Source organism: Cavia porcellus, unplaced genomic scaffold (genome assembly GCF_034190915.1).
Source record: "Cavia porcellus strain 051 isolate PalLab524CR breed Dunkin Hartley unplaced genomic scaffold, mCavPor4.1 scaffold_16, whole genome shotgun sequence".
Taxonomy (NCBI): Eukaryota; Metazoa; Chordata; class Mammalia; order Rodentia; family Caviidae; genus Cavia; species Cavia porcellus.
Window position 1 is genome coordinate 8,358,662 of NW_026947499.1, and position 16,481 is coordinate 8,375,142.

The 16,481-nt window shown below is 55.9% G+C and overlaps 1 protein-coding gene across 6 annotated transcripts in view; it reads left to right on the forward strand.

Moving 5' to 3' along the window:
* Nucleotides 1-16,282, forward strand: part of Camkk2 (calcium/calmodulin dependent protein kinase kinase 2) — a 46,372-nt gene extending 30,090 nt beyond the window's left edge. For 3 of the 6 annotated variants that reach the window (XM_003462971.5, XM_005000471.4, XM_023562013.2), the window contains exons 8-17: nt 666-687; nt 763-851; nt 1,685-1,884; nt 2,443-2,496; nt 5,320-5,393; nt 5,475-5,562; nt 6,445-6,573; nt 10,663-10,763; nt 11,064-11,106; nt 13,517-16,282. In XM_003462971.5, the coding sequence (XP_003463019.1) occupies nt 666-687; nt 763-851; nt 1,685-1,884; nt 2,443-2,496; nt 5,320-5,393; nt 5,475-5,562; nt 6,445-6,573; nt 10,663-10,763; nt 11,064-11,106; nt 13,517-13,678 (962 nt within the window). In that variant the 3' untranslated portion in view covers nt 13,679-16,282. The remainder of the gene's footprint in view (nt 1-665; nt 688-762; nt 852-1,684; nt 1,885-2,442; nt 2,497-5,319; nt 5,394-5,474; nt 5,563-6,444; nt 6,574-10,662; nt 10,764-11,063; nt 11,107-13,516) is intronic. The other 3 variants (XM_063225592.1, XM_005000472.4, XM_063225593.1) reach the window with 3 other exon arrangements.
* The last annotated feature ends 199 nt before the right edge of the window (nt 16,283-16,481 follow it).

The window sequence follows — 16,481 nt, forward strand, 5'->3', positions numbered from 1 at the left end:
ATTTCTAGAACCTAAAAACACTCAGCTGGTGTTGTGTATGCCTGTAATCCCAGAACTCTGTGAGGCTGAGGTAGGAGGATTACATGTTCCAGCACCGCCTGAGCAATTTAGCAATTATAGAGACCCTGACTCAAAAACAGATGAAGTGGAGATGTAGCTCAGTGACAGAACAAACATTCCCACCACACTCAACCCCAGGAGCATCCGAACTGGCCCAAGCTTCCTGGCCAGCCGGTGGGCTTGAGGTTCCTAGCAGGTGGGAGGAAGTGGGAAGTGCAGGGATTCCTGCTGTGAGTACCCGAGGCAGGAGAGCCTGCAGAGGCCGGAGCAGCTCTGCCCTAACTCGAGGACATGGTGCCTGAGGAGTGGCTGCCCACGGCACAGGTGGGGAGTGAGGTCAGCCCCCCTGCTGCCTTCCTCCTCTGCCTGGTTCTCCCTGACTGCTGGGTCCTGAGCTGTTCTGAGCCCTAGAGGCGCAGCCAGGCTGGGGTCTGCGATCTCTGGTCCTTCCCCCGAAGGGAACTTGGCCCTGAGGGCCTCTCTGGCTCATGGAACACCGTCCTTTGCAAGCTGCTTGGTTTCTCCAGGTGGCTGGGAGCTGGGCAGGATGGGAGGAGGTGGCTTTGCAGTTTCCTGGTGTAACCGTTTCCCCTCTCTCTCTGCAGTGTTTGAACTGGTCAACCAGGGGTAAGTGTGATGGGGCAGAGGAATGGGGTGGGCCATGTCGGGGGAGGCCAGGGCCTCATGGACGTCCCCTTGTAGGCCTGTGATGGAAGTGCCCACCCTCAAGCCGCTCTCTGAGGACCAGGCCCGCTTCTACTTCCAGGATCTGATCAAAGGCATTGAGTACCGTAAGTGGGGCTAGGGGACCTCTTAGCATTGGAGCTGGGGTGCAAGCCAGGGAACCAGAGGAGGTGCCCTTGGCAAAGGGAAATCTTCCCTCCTGCTGCAGAGGAATGAGGGGCAGCAGCACAGTGGAAACCAGGTGCCACACAGACCCCCACTTGGTGGGGATCCCATTAACCTCCTGTAGCAGGAGGGCATCTCACCAGGCTGAGGCCTGGCAGGCATTGTCAGGAAGCCCGACTTGGATCCTTGTCTTTGCTATGGATCAGCGTGGGATTTTGGGACAAATGTGAGATGCTTCACACAGTTCTAGGCCCCGGGGGACTCAGCCACCATTCCTAGTAGTGATGCTGTCCTCTGCCTCATCATCGCCCCATACACAGCTGAGGCTTCCCGAGCACCGTGTCACCCACCGCTGTCGGCTGACATCCAGCCCGAAGGGCAGCCGTGCCAGGTTCTGTTTGTAGGTCACATCCTGATCCCCCACTCTTGAACACTGTTGGTTCGGTGGACAAGATGAGTATTGGCCGTTAGCAAATGGAACCAGGTTTGACAGTGCCAGGCCCCTAGCTGGAGAATAGCTCCGTAAAGACTGCCGGCACTGTCACTCATGACTTAGCTGAACCAGGCAAAGCCCTGCAGAAAGTTGGTGTTTGTGGAATGGGGTGAACTTCCAAATGAGCAGTGCCTGGCAGGGGTAGGCGGGGCCAGAGGGGTGCTGGCGGGGGACTGGGGGATCAGTGGTCTGGGGCACCAGGCTATCTCTGGGCCGCCTGCCGTGGGGAATCTCACAGCATTTCCCCGCCTATCTCTTTCTCCGGTGGCCGCCCCACCACAGTGCACTTCCAGAAGATCATCCACCGAGACATCAAGCCTTCCAACCTGCTGGTGGGAGATGATGGCCACATCAAGATTGCCGACTTTGGTGTCAGCAACGAGTTCAAGGGCAGCGACGCCCTCCTGTCCAACACTGTGGGCACGCCCGCCTTCATGGCGCCTGAGTCACTCTCGGAGACCCGCAAGATCTTCTCTGGGAAGGTGGGTTTGGACCCCCTGAGCTGCTGGGTTCTGCCTGTGTTAGGGCAGCAAACACCCAACTCCAACTCCAGGCTTACGCAGAAAACCCACAAGGTCCAGTAGCCGGGCAGTGGGTGCGCTTGACCTCTGGTGTGGCTGGATATGCGGACCCAAACAGGGATCTGTTTCTCCCCTTGTCCATCCCCCCTTCTCAGCTGTTTTCCTGAATCGACTTCCTTAGATAGTAGCCTCCAGGCTACCTTCTGCCAGTTTACAGACCACCTCACTGAGTGTGAGCAACCCTCTGAAAAGCAGTGCCAAAACCTTAGGGCTGAAGGTGCTGGCTGAAGGTGCCTAGCCGGGTTCATGTGCCCGTCCTGGGACCAATCCCTGTGGCTGGGGAAGATGGTGCTCTCCTTGGCCAGGCCTACATTATGTGCCCACCAATGATGCTAAGGGACAGAAGCAGCCCCACCTGACTGCATGGCTTGGGAGTCAAGAAGAGGTCCCAGAGGGAGGCTAGAGATGCCCTTCCCTGCTCCTGCCTGTCATGCTAAGTAAGCTCTCTTTTTCCTGCAGGCCTTAGATGTCTGGGCAATGGGTGTGACACTGTACTGCTTTGTCTTTGGTCAGGTAAGAGTGGGGTGTGCTGACTCCTAGGTGACCTCCTGGGGTAATGTTGGCAGATGGTACTTACGCATTTGTAAGTTCCAGATTGTGTTGTATTTCCTCCCGAAATGTACATATCTGTGTATAATATTTTTATCTGAAAAAAGATCTGATGAGGCCAGGTGTGGTGGCACTGGGAGGCTGAGGCAGGAGGATTGCCTTGAGTTTGAGGCCAGCCTGAGCTACATAGTGAATTCAAGGACAGCCTAAACTATATAGTGAGTGTCTGTCTCAAAAGAAAATATTTTTTTAAAGTTCTGATGAAACAGACAGATTGGCAGAGTCCAGAGTATTTAGACAGTAAGTTGAGGGCAAAGGCAATAAATGTGCCATTCTCTGCATTTCTGAGTCCAAAACAGACATCACTAATCAATAGGTGCACTGTCCTACTGAGCTCCAGACAGACATCACTAATCAATAACTGAGTCCAGCGCAGCCTGATGTTATTTTCAAGTGTTTCTGGGTGCTGTCAGGGATGCAGTTGGACTGGGAATTAAAGTCCATTTGGTATCATTGACTTGGGGAGTGCTTTTCTGCTATTGTGTTGCAGTTATTTTGCTGTTGCTGTTTCAATATTGTTGTTTATGGGTCTCTGTCTCTCTCTAATGATCCTGGGGATTGAGCCCAGGGACCACAGAGCCACATCCCTAGCCCTTTTAATGTTTTTATTTGGGATAAGCTCTTGCTGAATTGTCCAAGCTGACCTCACACTAGTGATCCTCCAGTAGATGGGATTGTGGGCATTTGCGACTGTGCCTGCCCAGGGTCCTTTCTCTCTCTCCCTTTTTTTGTACTGGGGATGGAACTGCTGACCATGTGCTTGGCAGGCAGGCGCTTAATCCACTGAGCTAAATCCCTGGTTCAGGGTCTTCTCTTTTTAACTGTGATGTTCACTTTGATTCTGCAAGCAGCAAACGTGGATTTTTCCCTTTTTATAAGTTTGCATTTCTACTGAGAAAATTCGGGAATGAGGCTGCAGACCTAAGTAAGGGAGTCTGGCCAGGGATGGTAACACATGCCTTTCATCCCATGCTCTTGAGAGGCTGAAGCAGGAGGATTACAGAATCAAGCCAGAACCAGGTAATTTAGAGACTCTGTGGGACCATGCTTCAATTTTTTTTTTTTTTTTTTTTTTTTTTGAGACAGGGTCTTGCTGTGTGGGTCAGGCTGGCCTTGAACTCACTGTGCAGCTAATGAGCAGTGAGCATGGTGATCCTCCTGCCTCAGCCTTCCCAGCACTGGGGGTACAGGTGTGCACCACCATGCCAGCTTCAAAGTAAAACATGTTAAAAAGCGCTGTGGGGAGATAGTCTAGTGTAAAGGCGCTGGGTACAATTCTCATTTCCTCCAAAATAAAATAAAGAGTCCGTAACTATTTCAACATTTGTTGAGAATATTCTCCAGTCATACAACACAGCTGAAGGAATTGTGTGTAAAACTCATGACCCTGCCAGCTGGACTCTACCAAATGTTTCACAGGGTCACCCTTTTTCCTGGGGGGTCTCCATCTCCCAGCCATCTAATTTTTTAATGGATTACAGAGTAAGTTGCCGACATCTTTACTCATCCAGGGCTTTAGAGTGTAGTACGCATTAGCTCAAATTCAGTATTTATCTGTGGTCCATTTTGTTCCTTTTGGGGTTAAGTTTGCGCACAGTGAGATGTGTAGCTCTTAGGAGTTGTTTTCCAAATGAGCTCTAGCTGGTGGTCATCACTCTTGGGACACCAAAACTCAAGCCCCTGCTGGTCACTGTCCTTGGATAGGAGAGGAACAGCGGGTGGCTTTCTGCCCCCTTGGCCGCCTCCTCTGCTGCCTGCCTGACTCCTGCCTGACTTCCTTTTCCCCCACACACGTGGTCCAAGTCCTTCCAGGTCAGGCCTGTGGCCATCAAGTCACTTTGTCACCCGGGAGGCTTCAGAGTCCGCCGTGTCGAGGCGTAAATCCTGCCTGTCCTCCCCAGGACGTGTTGCCTCCCTGAATTGATTTCTTCTCTCCAGCAGGATGAGAACAACGCTGGGTTTTTTCTATTTTCTTTTGGTGCCAGTGTAGGGATGGGGTGGGGTGGGGTCGGGGCTGGGGGCCTTGTGCATGCTAAGGCACGCTCTGTCCTGAGCCCCATCCCTGATCCTGAGTCCTGGTCTGCTGTCCTCGAGGCTTCTGAGGGGATGCACAGAGATAGTTCATACTGTCATCAGCTGGTTACTGACCCCTTGTGTTGGGAGTATTTCCAGACCCTGGAGTCCTCAGAGAGGAACAGCGGAGGATGACAAAGACGACAGCAAAGTTGGGGAGCTCCTGTCCTCACCGGGGCCACAGCCATTGCCGTGATGGGCAGTGATGTGGGGGCAGGATGGGACCCTTCCCCACTAGAGCTTTGGTCATCGCTGCCTGCCCGAGAGGACAGCCTCGCACACTTGGGCAGGAGGATTGTTCTGGGGGAGGGGCCGGGCGGACACCTTGGTCACAGAAAGCCACTGTGTAGCACCCTTGGTATCATTGCCCCTGCTCGAGGCCTTGAACCTCAACCTTGGTGTTTTTGTGGGTCCCTGGCAGGTTGGTGGAGAAAGCTGTTTGCTTTTCTGTAAATTGCAACTTACAGTGTCGTCATTGGGAAGTTTTCCAGGCCTTCTAGAACCTTCCTGGTCCTTCTAGAACTTTGAGGGGTGGGTCCCACTTCCTGTTCAGATGGGTTAGGGTTGTCAGCGTCTCTGCGAGTGCCCACACAGAATGGCACGGCACAGTGGCCTACGGTGTGGCAGCTGTGGCCCCTGCTCTTGTCTCCCCAGTGTCCGTTCATGGATGAGCGGATCATGTGCCTGCACAGCAAGATCAAGAGTCAGGCCTTGGAGTTCCCAGACCAGTGAGTCCTGCCCGGCCACCCTGCCCCGCCCTTGCCTTCCCTGCATCCCGCTCCCTCTCATGCCCTGTCTCCTTCCCCCAGACCTGACATTGCTGAGGACTTGAAAGACCTGATCACCCGTATGCTAGACAAGAACCCCGAGTCGAGAATTGTGGTGCCAGAAATCAAGGTACTGGGGGCTGCTGTTGGCCACAGAGGCTGCATCTTGTGCTAGGATTGTTTGGTTCAACCCTGCCTCAGCCAGGCCCGCCCCGTCCACAGCACACAGCCCTGCTGGGGCCTCTGACTGCTGGGGAAGGGGATTTGGGGTTGCAACTCCTGGCATGGGGCAACGGGGTCCAGGATCGGTCCCTCACAGCCCCCACTCACCGCGTGGGCCATTCTGGGTGAGGTCCTCCCCTTGCCCTGACTGTTAGAGGTGCAGCCCCGAGGAAACCACAGCAAACTTGAGAAGAGGTGCAGCATCTCAGTGCCCCCCAGCCTGCTGGGGCTGCCCTGTTGCAGGAAGCAGTGTTTGGAGAGACCCCTGTCCCCAAGCCCACACGTGCATTTATGGCACCTTGAAGAATCTCAAGAGGTGTCAGGGTCCTCCTAGGCCCTGGGAGGGAGTCCCCACAGATGGGGCCCTGGACCCGGGAAGGGGGACAGGTGCTGGCCTGGGTCCTGTCCTGACTGTGTCCTTCTTGCTGGTCTCACTGTGTCCCTGGGCTGCTGTGTCCCGTCTGACCCGGGGACAGTGGCACCTGCTCTAAGCTGAGGCTTCTGGGTGTCAGGAAGTTGCTGAAGGGTGATAGGTGCCCCGTGGGCAGCTGGGCAAGGCTGATGCCAAGTTTTGGTGGCTTCTGCCAAGATGCGGGCCAGTGGAGGACTGGGCCTGCACACATCTCACCCCGTCACTGCTCCCGTTCTGTCCTCTGGCTTCTGCACACCTCCTTCCATCACTCCTGCCTCTGCCTGGCCGCCAGCTCCCCTGCATGCCCGGACACACTCTCCCGCATGCCCCTGGGAGTCAGCTGTGCCTGCCCCTCACCCCTCCTGTCGTTCATTGAAGCTGCACCCCTGGGTCACGAGGCACGGGGCCGAGCCATTGCCATCGGAGGACGAGAACTGCACGCTGGTCGAGGTGACCGAAGAGGAGGTCGAGAATTCGGTCAAACACATCCCCAGCCTGGCGACCGTGGTAAGGCGGATGACACTGACCAAGAGCAGGGACAGAGAGAGCCTGCAGCAGGCCCAGCGAGGACAGACAAAGCCTACAGGCCTGAGCTTCAGGAAAGGGCTGGGGCTGCCCTCACCCCAGCCACTGGCCCTGGGCCTTGGTCATGGCTCAGGCATGATGGACCCCGTGACTGCCATGTGTTCCTAGAGAGGGGCCCCTGTGAGGACTGTGCTGCCCCTTCTGGGATCCCTGCATCCAGGGCAGGTCCAGGAAGAGCATCCGGGAGAAGAAAGATCAGGCAGGACATGGGGGCTGCCCAGATGGACCTTCCAGGGGCCTGGATCTTCATCCCTAAGCAGATGGCATTATGTCATGTCTGCTTCGGGGGTGCTCAGCGGGCTGGGCAAGGGCTCCCACCTGACACAAGACAGGTTTCTCCTGATGCCTGAAAGTGATTTTCGCCTCAGGAACCAGTGGGACACCCATTTAGCCTTGAATTTGGGTCCCACACCAAGAAGAAGGAATCAGAATATGGAGAACCAGGTCTGTCTTGGAGACTGGGCTTTGATGAGAGGGTGCCTGGCTCCAGAAGGGGCCCGGGGTCCAGGCTGCTGCCCACTGTGGCCACCTTTAAGGTCTCAGTTGCGTCTGACCAGCATCAGCTACAGGGGCAGGCAGGTGGGCACTGGGCCCTGAGGTGCCCGAGAGAACCTGCAAGACAGTGGCCGGCCTCAGGGGCTTGGGGAGCCCACGCTGGCTGGCCACTTCTCCCGCTTCGTGCTCCCCGCCTGCTTCGCACACTCCTCTCTTCCAGAACCTGAGCCTGGTGGGCACCGACCCAGGCCTTTCCCTCCCCATCAGGCCTCTGTGACAGTCGCCCCACCCGTCGTGTGCCCGAGGTGGGGTGGCAGGGGTGTCAGAGTCTGTACCCATCTCCCGTCACTGATCCATCCCCTCCCCTGAAGTTCCCTGGGGAAGCAGAGTGGCATCTGTCATGTTGGAACACTACAACACAGTGTGGCTCAGGCAGGCATGCGGTCGGGGTGGCTTCCTGGCATTAGGCCCTGTGCACCGGGCAGTGGTGGGGTACCAGCCAACCTGCACAGTGGGCAGCAGAGGCAGTGTCCTACAGTGGGAGGGAGCTTGGCCAGCAGAAGCTTCCAGAAAGCCAGGACCACTGAGTCAGGGGAGGGAGGGGCAGCCCAGATTTAAATCTCAGTCCAGAGCAGAGCAGGCATCCTCACGCAGTACGGCTAGGGCAGGGAGGGCCAGACAGTCCTCGTCTTGGCTGACCAGGCCCAGCCCCCTCTGGGTTTGGTGACTTTGCCTGCAGCCAGTGCTGGCTGAGGCCCCTCCTGTGCCAGGCTCGGGGTAGAGAGGAGGAGGAGACCAGGTGTCTCAAGGGACAGCACTACCCAGTGCATGGGGCAGGGCTGGTGTGACATGGGACCTGCTGGGCATCTGCAGGCTGAGAGCTGGCTGTCACTTCGAAAGCCTCCCTGGTGATGATGCAGCCTTTGGTCTCCAAGTGACGCCTTTCCTCTTGATGGCGGTAGAATGCAGGCTCTGTGGAAGGAGCCATTCTGGTGAACTTCCATGGTATTTAGGACATTTATGTTTTTACGCACTTATCACCTTGATGGTTCTCAAACATTTTTCTCACCTCAAGAGAAACCACATGTTGGGTGCAGTGGCCCATGCCTGTAAATCCTAGCCACACAGGAGGCTGAAGCAGGAGGGCTGCAAGTTTGGGCAACTTGGTGACCTTGTCTCAAAAAATGGGCTGAGAGTAGCTCAGTGCAACAGTTGGGTTCAATTAGAAGTCACACACACACTTACACACACACACACGAAGAAAGGAAAGGAAGACGCTAAAAACCACCTGGCTCATGAGTGATCCTTCCCCTTCCTCTTTTCTCGTCTTCTGTCTCTAAAGCGTTCTTGCTCTGAACACTTCATATTAGTAGAATCATACAACCGTGTGGCCTTTGTGTCTTTAAGGTTTATCATGTAGCCTGGTTCCAGCACTCCATTCCTTTTTACGGCCGAGTAATATTCAATTGAATGGATAGGCCTCATTTTTCTGCTCATTAACTCATTAACTGCTCTTCAGTTAGTACAGATGGGTACATTAGTGCTTTTTAAATATTTGTTTCTCTTCTTAGCAGTAAATCCTTTCAAAAATTAGAAGCCCAGTCAGTCCATGAAACGATCTGAGGAGACAGCGTGCTCTGGCTGACGACAGTAAGGGCCTGAGCCTGACTTCCGAGTGGGGCCCACTTCTGACACTTCTTCACAGGATGCAGGGCCGTGGTAGTTTCCTCCATTGCTTCAGAACTTTCCAGGGCTCCCTGGCTGGCAACGCTGAGTCCCAGAGTCCTGTGGATGAGGGGATAGGACTGGGTTTCAGAGGACCAAGGAACAGGTTGGGGGGAGGAGGGTGCGGAGCTGTGGCTGATGGGCAGGCAGGGGCCGAGTGCCTCAGGCTCGCTTCCCAACCACGCCGGGCCCAGCCAGCTAGAGTGGGAGAGGCAGGGCCTTGGAAGGTTTCCACTCCAGCCAGTGGGAAGGCCAGGTCCTGGTGCTGCTCAGACTTGGAGGAACCTTCTAGGAACTCATCCCACACTCCTCCCACATCCTCACACTCATCCCCTGTCAGCCCTTGCACTGCCTGTGCTCAGCACCCTGGGATGCTTCCCAGCCTCTGCTGAAATGCAGCCCCTGAGAAATTGCTGCGTCTTTTAGTTACTTTTGTTGCTGAGACAATCCCTGGTGCCAAAGTTAAGGGAGGAAGGTTTTTTTAGCTCACAGTTTGTAGAGGTTGTGGTGCCTACTTGGTTGGACCCAAGGCAAGGCAGCACTGCGGAGGAGAAAAGGTCCATGGCAGGCAGGCGGCAGCAAAGCAGCAAGGGGCCGCCGCAGCTCCTCTGCCCCTCTTACCCGGGCTACTCACACCCTCCGCCCTGGATCCTGGCGTCACACCATGAATTCCCAGCGTCACACTCCAGATCCCACACTTCTGAAAAAGCCCCACCGTGACCGCATGAGGCTTTGGGGGGACATCTAGACCCAAGCCATAACACTACCCTTCTTCCTCTGCTAGGGAGTTATATAATGTCTCAGGGAACAGCCCTGTAGCTTCTCAGAATGGTATCCGTAGAGAGATCATAAAATCCCGAAAGTGCTTCTAGTATACACCCAAAAGAAATGAAATCATTTGGCTAGAAAATGTGAGGGTGAATGTTTCCACAGCAGCATTCACATCTCCAGAAAACTGGAAACCAGCAAATGGTTTCCGAAGAGTGGCCAGGCATGGTGTGGACCAACCACGCAGAGAAATATTACTGGACCACAAAGGATGCGCTGGCACATCTTACCCCATGGATGAATCTCAGATACATGGGGATTTGGAAGAAGCCAGGCATGAGAGGCCACATATTGCAGGGTTCCATTTGCAGAAAATGTCTGGATTAGTACTGTAGAGGGTAAATTTATGGGACATGAGTTTTATCTCAAGTTTTTGGGGTGTGTGTGTGTGTGTTTTTTTTTGTTTGTTTGTTTTAAGACAGGGTCTCACTATGCAATTCAGGCTGGCCTTGAGCTCACTTTGTAGTCCAGGTTAGTCTCAAACTTAACACAATCCTCCTGCCTCATGGGCTGGGGATATAGCTAAGTGGCTTAAGTGTCTGCTGGCAAGTACAAGGTCCTGAGTTCAATCCCCAGCACCAGAAAAACAAAAAAATCCTCCTGAGTGCTGGGATTACAAGAGTGCACCACCTTGCCCAGTTCTTACCTGTTTTAAAAAGCCCTGATACCCATGGGGAAGCAGAGATTTGCCCCTCTGGGTGGAGTGATCTCAGGCAGCTTTCACTGAAAGGAGAAGCCAGGCCTTGTGGACGGACAGGAGGGTCCATCTGCAAGGGGCTCACATGGCATCCGGGAGTAGGGGTCAGGCACCAGACCTGTGGCAGCTTCGGTAGGGGGTCTCCCATCAGCAGGCTTTCCCGTCAGGCCGTGCGCTTGACTCAGCCCTGGGAGCTGGCAGGTGGGAGGAGGAAGATGGGGAGTCCCGCAATCCCGCAATTAGCTGTCTTCTGGCCTGACCCGCAGATCCTGGTGAAGACCATGATCCGGAAGCGCTCCTTCGGGAACCCGTTCGACGGCAGCCGGCGGGAGGAGCGCGCACTGTCGGCCCCCGGGAACCTGCTCACGTGAGTTTCCTCTGCTCTCTCAGGCACACAGGAGTCGGCGGGCCTGAGGCTCGGGTTCCCCCAGCACCTTGTGAGAGCAAGGGACCCGAACCCCAGTTTACCACGCTTGAGGGGGGCTTTGGTCCGGAAGCCCGTGCACCGGGGACTGCGAGCCCTGCCCCCCGTGAGCCGCGCTAGGAGAGGGGCCTCCGGGCCAGGTCTGGAGCAGGAGTTGGGGTCTGTTGGCTTTGGGGGGGTGGGCACGCCTGGACCCCCCAGGTCCTATCTCACTTCCCTTTTCCCTCCCTCTGGCAATTCCAGCAAAAAGCCACCCAGGGAGTGGGAGCCCCTGTCTGAGCCCAAGGTAACGCCTGCCTGCCTGTGCTAGCCTCGGCCGGGGCTGGGGGCGGGCGCTGCGGAGCTGGGGCGGCCTCAGCCCCGGGCAGAACCAGGGCGTCGGGGCTGGGCCCGGTGGCAACCGTGCATGTGGGCTGGGGCTGCGGTGCATGGCGCTCCACCCGGAATGCCCGTGAACTCACCCGGGGCTTCAGACCACCCGGCGCCCGGCCTCAGTGCACGTCAGAGGTGCCGCAGCTCGGTCGCGGGCCTCAGGGCTGCCAGTCCTCTGCGCCTGTGCGCGCGGTGCCTTTTTCTTAGGGTGCCCTACTTTCAGAGCTAGAAAGTAAGCTCGAGACTAGCAGCTGGGAGCTCCAGGCAGTCTCTTCTGTTGTTAAAAACAGGTGTTATGGGCATAGTGCCTTGTGCCTATAATCCTAGCACTGGGGAGGCTGAGGAAGGAGGATCGCCTTGAGTTTCAGCTCAGCCTGAACTACATTGTGAGACCTTGTCTCAAAAACCCAAGTAACTAAACAGAAATTGTAAAAGCTGTATTGAGAGCTGGTGGTATAGCTCAGTGATAGAGCATTTGCCCAGCATGCATGAGGCCTGGGTTCAATCCACAGTACCCCTCCATCAACTGTACTGAGAAACACTTCACACACGGTACAGAGCACCCATTTAGTGTGTAGTTCAGTGGCTTTTAGTGTTGACAGTTAGGCAGACAGCACCACGGTCAATTTTAAAACTCTTCCCCCAGAGGGAGAAACCCTGCCTCTCTGAGCTCTCCCTACCCTGCTCCCCCATGCGCAAGCAACCTACTTTCAGTTTCCCGTGGATTTTCCCACTCCAGATGTTGCTGCAAATGGGAGCCATGTGGGGTGTGGCCTTGTGTGCCTCCTCCTTTCACTGAGTGGCACATTTGCAGGGGTTTCTTGGTTTTTTTCTTGTATTGGAAATCGAACTCATGACCTCATGCTTGCCAGGCAGGTGCTATGCTGCTGAGCTGTGTCCTCGGTTGTTTTTAGGCTCACCCATAGCCTGCGGCTGCGTGGAGCAGTGCTTGGTTCCTTTTTGTAGCCGAGTAATATTCCACTGGGCAGGGAGGCTACACCTTGTCTGTCGATCTGCTGATCGATATCTTCTTGCTTTTTGGCTGTCACAAATGAATTGTGCTGTGCTGAACATTTGCGTACAGGTGGGAGCCATTTGTATTCATTAGGGATTGGCTTAGGAGAGGAAAGTCATTCTCCTAGGAGCCAGAGGCGGATTTGGCCATCTGGGAACCCCCATTTGAGAACTGTTTTTGCTTTTGAGAGAAGCTCTGCTGTCTGGAGCAGAGCAGGAAGCCACCAGCAGTAACATTCGGGTCCAGGCTTCAGCAGCCTCTGAAGCTGCCCGGTCCCCACCCTGGCTCAATAGCTGATGACCGGGCTCCAGGCTGCCTAAGTGTCAAGGCGGCCAGGCGGACTCTTCTTCCCCCAGCCTGGGAGGGGTCTGTTCTTCACTCCCGGTCAGGATCTCACAGCCGGGTTGTCTCCCCACTGAGGGCAGGCCTGCCATGTGTTTCTCTTTTCAATGAGATCAAAATTGCAAGGTCTATATACCCAGAAATACTGGGGTTACCTTCTTATGGCCCGGAGGACGCCTGGGACTAGGATCAGAAAGCTTGGTCAGTCCCAGAGGCTCAGCCTCAAGGCCTGCTGTCTGCAGGGAGGCCACCCCTGACCCAGCATCTGCACAGCCCTCATCCCTTCCAGGCCTTTCCTTGAGTGTGGCTTTCAGACGGGTTTCTTCCTGGGGCTCTGTGATTCCCCTGCCCCTGCATAGGGACAGGGAAGCAGTGGACAGTAGCCAGGTGACAGGCTCAGCCACTCCCTCACCAGGACAGACTGCCAGAGCTGGGCAGGGGCTCGCCCGCCTTCAAGAGTCCCCTGCCCACCTTCTGAGCCCCATCCACAGCTATCCCATCAAGTGGTGACTGGCGAGGTCCCTGGGACTCATGCTGCAGCTTCCTGTCCCTCCCAGGGAACTTCCTGAGCAGGCCAGGCTGGGGCGGGGGCTGCGGACGGAGGTCACTGTGTGCCACTGCTGCCCGCTGAGCTCACTGGGGACACAGATGGGCGGCGTCAGTCACCCTCCTGCCCTACAAGCGCGCCCTACAGGAGGAGGAAAGCCGAGCTGCAGAGTCCCGCCTTCCCGCGAGGGTCCTGCCGGTCCAGGTGTCTCACAGTTCCACTGGTTTTCGCAAACGCTGCTCCAGTTGACCGAGGGGACGCATGGTCTTCTGGAGGGAGAAATTCGTGTGGGCACAAAAAAACAAAAACAAAAACGAGAGCGCATCCCAAAGCACGGGAGCAGGGCACCGGAAGCAGAGGCAGCAGGGTCCAGGCGCCCCTTCTGGGATCCTTAATGCTGGTTTTCTGTTCGCTGAGCAGGAAGCAAAGCAGCGAAGACAGCCTGCAGGGTCTCGCCCCTGCCCCCGCGGGGGAGGAGGAGGAAGCGCTCTCCTGAAAGGTGGGCCCTGCACCGAGAGTTGGGGGGCCGCACGCACGCATCGGCCGCAGCCGCAGGGTGAGGAGGCGATGGAGCCGCAGTAGCCGCCAGACCAGAGCTCGCATGCCGGCCAGCCGTCTGCGCTTCCCTAGCAGCATGACCTACGGAAACGCGGGCGCGCTCAGCCTTGGCCGCCCCCGCTGGTTATTTGCTTTTTTTCTTTGTTGTTTTAAAGGGGACCAAAAAAAAAAAAAGACTTCGTGATGTCGACCTCAGCCACTGGCTGGCCTGACTGGCTGGTGTGAAGAGTTGTGGACCCAGACCCACATGCATTCTGGGACAACTGCTTTTAAAAACATTTTTAGTCCAAAAGCCCTTCATCATGAATTGACAACTGGGTCAGATGTACCCAGCGAATGTGTGTGGGGTCTGGACCGTGCAGAGAAGGGAGCAGTGTGCTCTGGCAGGCCGGGGCTGCAGCCCTGGAAAGGAGGCTGGAGGGACGCTGCGGCCAGGGTGGCCCCTCCGAGCCAAAGGTCCCAGGCCCAGGCTCGCAGCTGCAGGAGCTTCCATGCAACTTCATTTGCAAGAAGGACTTTTTAATTTTGTATGGATAGAATGTAGTCGGGAAAACCGAAAGGGCTTGACATTTCATTGCTTCTCAAGGGGGATTTTCCTACCCTAGGTCTCCCTGGAGGACATCACCTGCGCACAGTGGGGTCCTGAGATGGTGGGCAGGGCACTAGTAGATCTCTGCTCAGCTAGAAAAACTTCAGGGTGAAACCCTACACTTCCATGTACATTACATGTCTTAAGAGTCACCAAAAAAGAAAAAAAATTGTTTCAATTCTCTAAGGAGACTGAACTCGAGGAGTTCAGGAGTTATCAGAGCTTCCAGGCACCCACCAAGTGATGGGAGGCCGAGCCGATGGAACCCGCACCTGAGGGCCAGCAGCTTAGCGTGTGTGTACCCTGTGCATCCTAGAGCCCGCGGAGGTTCTGTCGCACCCTAAACACCGCTGGTCTGTAGGGGAGGAAACACGTCACCCACTTTCCCGCGTACCACGTGGGAAACAGTTTTCCTTGGCTGAGATAGCACAGATAAACTTCGGCAGGAGCCACATGGTGACATTAGAACACCCTGTTAGCGGTGGCTGTTGAAATTCAGAGCGTCCTCAGGGCTCAGGGGAACCAGGGATTGGCACTGGGTGGTCCCTTCTGTAGCCAGAAGTCCAGAAAGAAAACGCTGATCCTCTTAACTTGTGTCTAGTGTAGAGAGCTGCTGGTGAGACAGCGCCCTGTCGAATCCCGACCTCCACTTCCCAGTGCTCTGCAGTGGGGTGGGGTGCGGTGGGGTGGGGGAGCCGGTCCGCAGCTGGGCTCAGAGGACTTTTTCCCAAGTTTCCAGGGCCTGTGTCCGGTCAGCCATTCGCAGGCCCAGATGGTGTTGGCTTTCATAAATTCTCCTCAGCTCTAGACTAGTTTAGTCAGGCCTCTCGCTGTCATGTGAACAGGTAGAATTAGGGCCTGTGGTTCCGCAGGGCACAGTCTGAGGTCTGGGGTGGTCGCCTTGCCTGCTTGCTTTGTCTTTGTAACCTCGTGCTTCCTCTTGCCCCACTGTGTGAGTTTATGGGGAAAGGGTCTGGTCATTTCACACCTTCTGGTCACGGGTGGGCTTGGGTAGTTTGCAATAAGCACCTTGCGGTGGTGACAGCCGACTGGCCCTTGAGCCCAGTCCCAGCCTGGTGTGTGGACTCTGGCCTGGCCGAGTTGGCTGCAGAGCTCCAGGGTTCACCTGACTGCAATAGGCAGTGCCACGGGTCTCCACCACGGAACTTCACCCAAGACAACTGGCGAGCGGGGAGCGGAGGCTGCCGGCAATCATGGCGCTCCAGCTGTTGGGCCAGGCAGGTTAGGGGAGGCCCACCTCGGTAACTTTTCTTATCTAAGCAAACACCAAAGAAAGCTAAGGAGAGGAACTGCCCAGCCCACAGAAAGCCTCAGTAGGCACAGCCGTGGCCGAAGCACTGGAGTTGCAGGAGCACAAAGCCGGCTCTGTCAGGGAAGGGCGAAGCCGTCAGCAGCAGCCTTTCTGGCTGGGCGGAAAGGGCACCCACTGTTCCTTCCAGGGCTGGCTCTTCTGTGGGACCAACATGGTGGAAGCAGCCTGCAGCCCCAAAGGAAGCACAAATTTTCTGCCTGCTTTTCTCCTGTGTCCTTTCCCCCTGCTGGTCCGTCCACAGGTGGACAGCAGCGCTCAGAAACCTTCCTGAGCACCTCGTTGGCCCCTGGAGCTGCAGATGCCATCTGCCACGGCCTGGCCTCTTGGCACGGGGAAGCTGCCCAGGCATATAGGGCCGGCCCGCGGCTCTCACCCAATAGAGGGGCCCACACGCCGCCAGCGTCCACTGGGACGTCCACTGGGACGTCCACCTGCTCCCAAGGTGCTACGGATGGTCTCACGGTTGTTGGCTCCCGTCTTTTGTCCAGGTTCTGCCTTTTCTATTCCGTGACGTATCCGATGCCCGATGCTTCTGTTCTATCCCCAATCCTTTTGACTATGCAGTTCCTTTACCAGGTGTACAGAGTTAAATACTGTGTATTTATCACGAGTACGTGACCTTACGAGACAGATAAGCCTTTGATGTTTCTCCCGGGTGATGAAGCTTCTCTGTAAACTTGAAATAAACACAGCAAAATGGTGCAAAGCTTGGGCTGCGGGGAATTTTTTTCCCTGTGTCTATTTCCTGTCCTCAGGGAGACAGCAGGTCAGATGCCCCAAGTGAGCCAGTGCAGTCAGCACTGGTACCGTTAGCACTGGTCTCTTGCCCTGTCACTGCTTGGTGTGGTCTGGGGACACAGTGTCACCCATGCCAGGCAGGATGCACGTCCATGTAGGCCCACTCC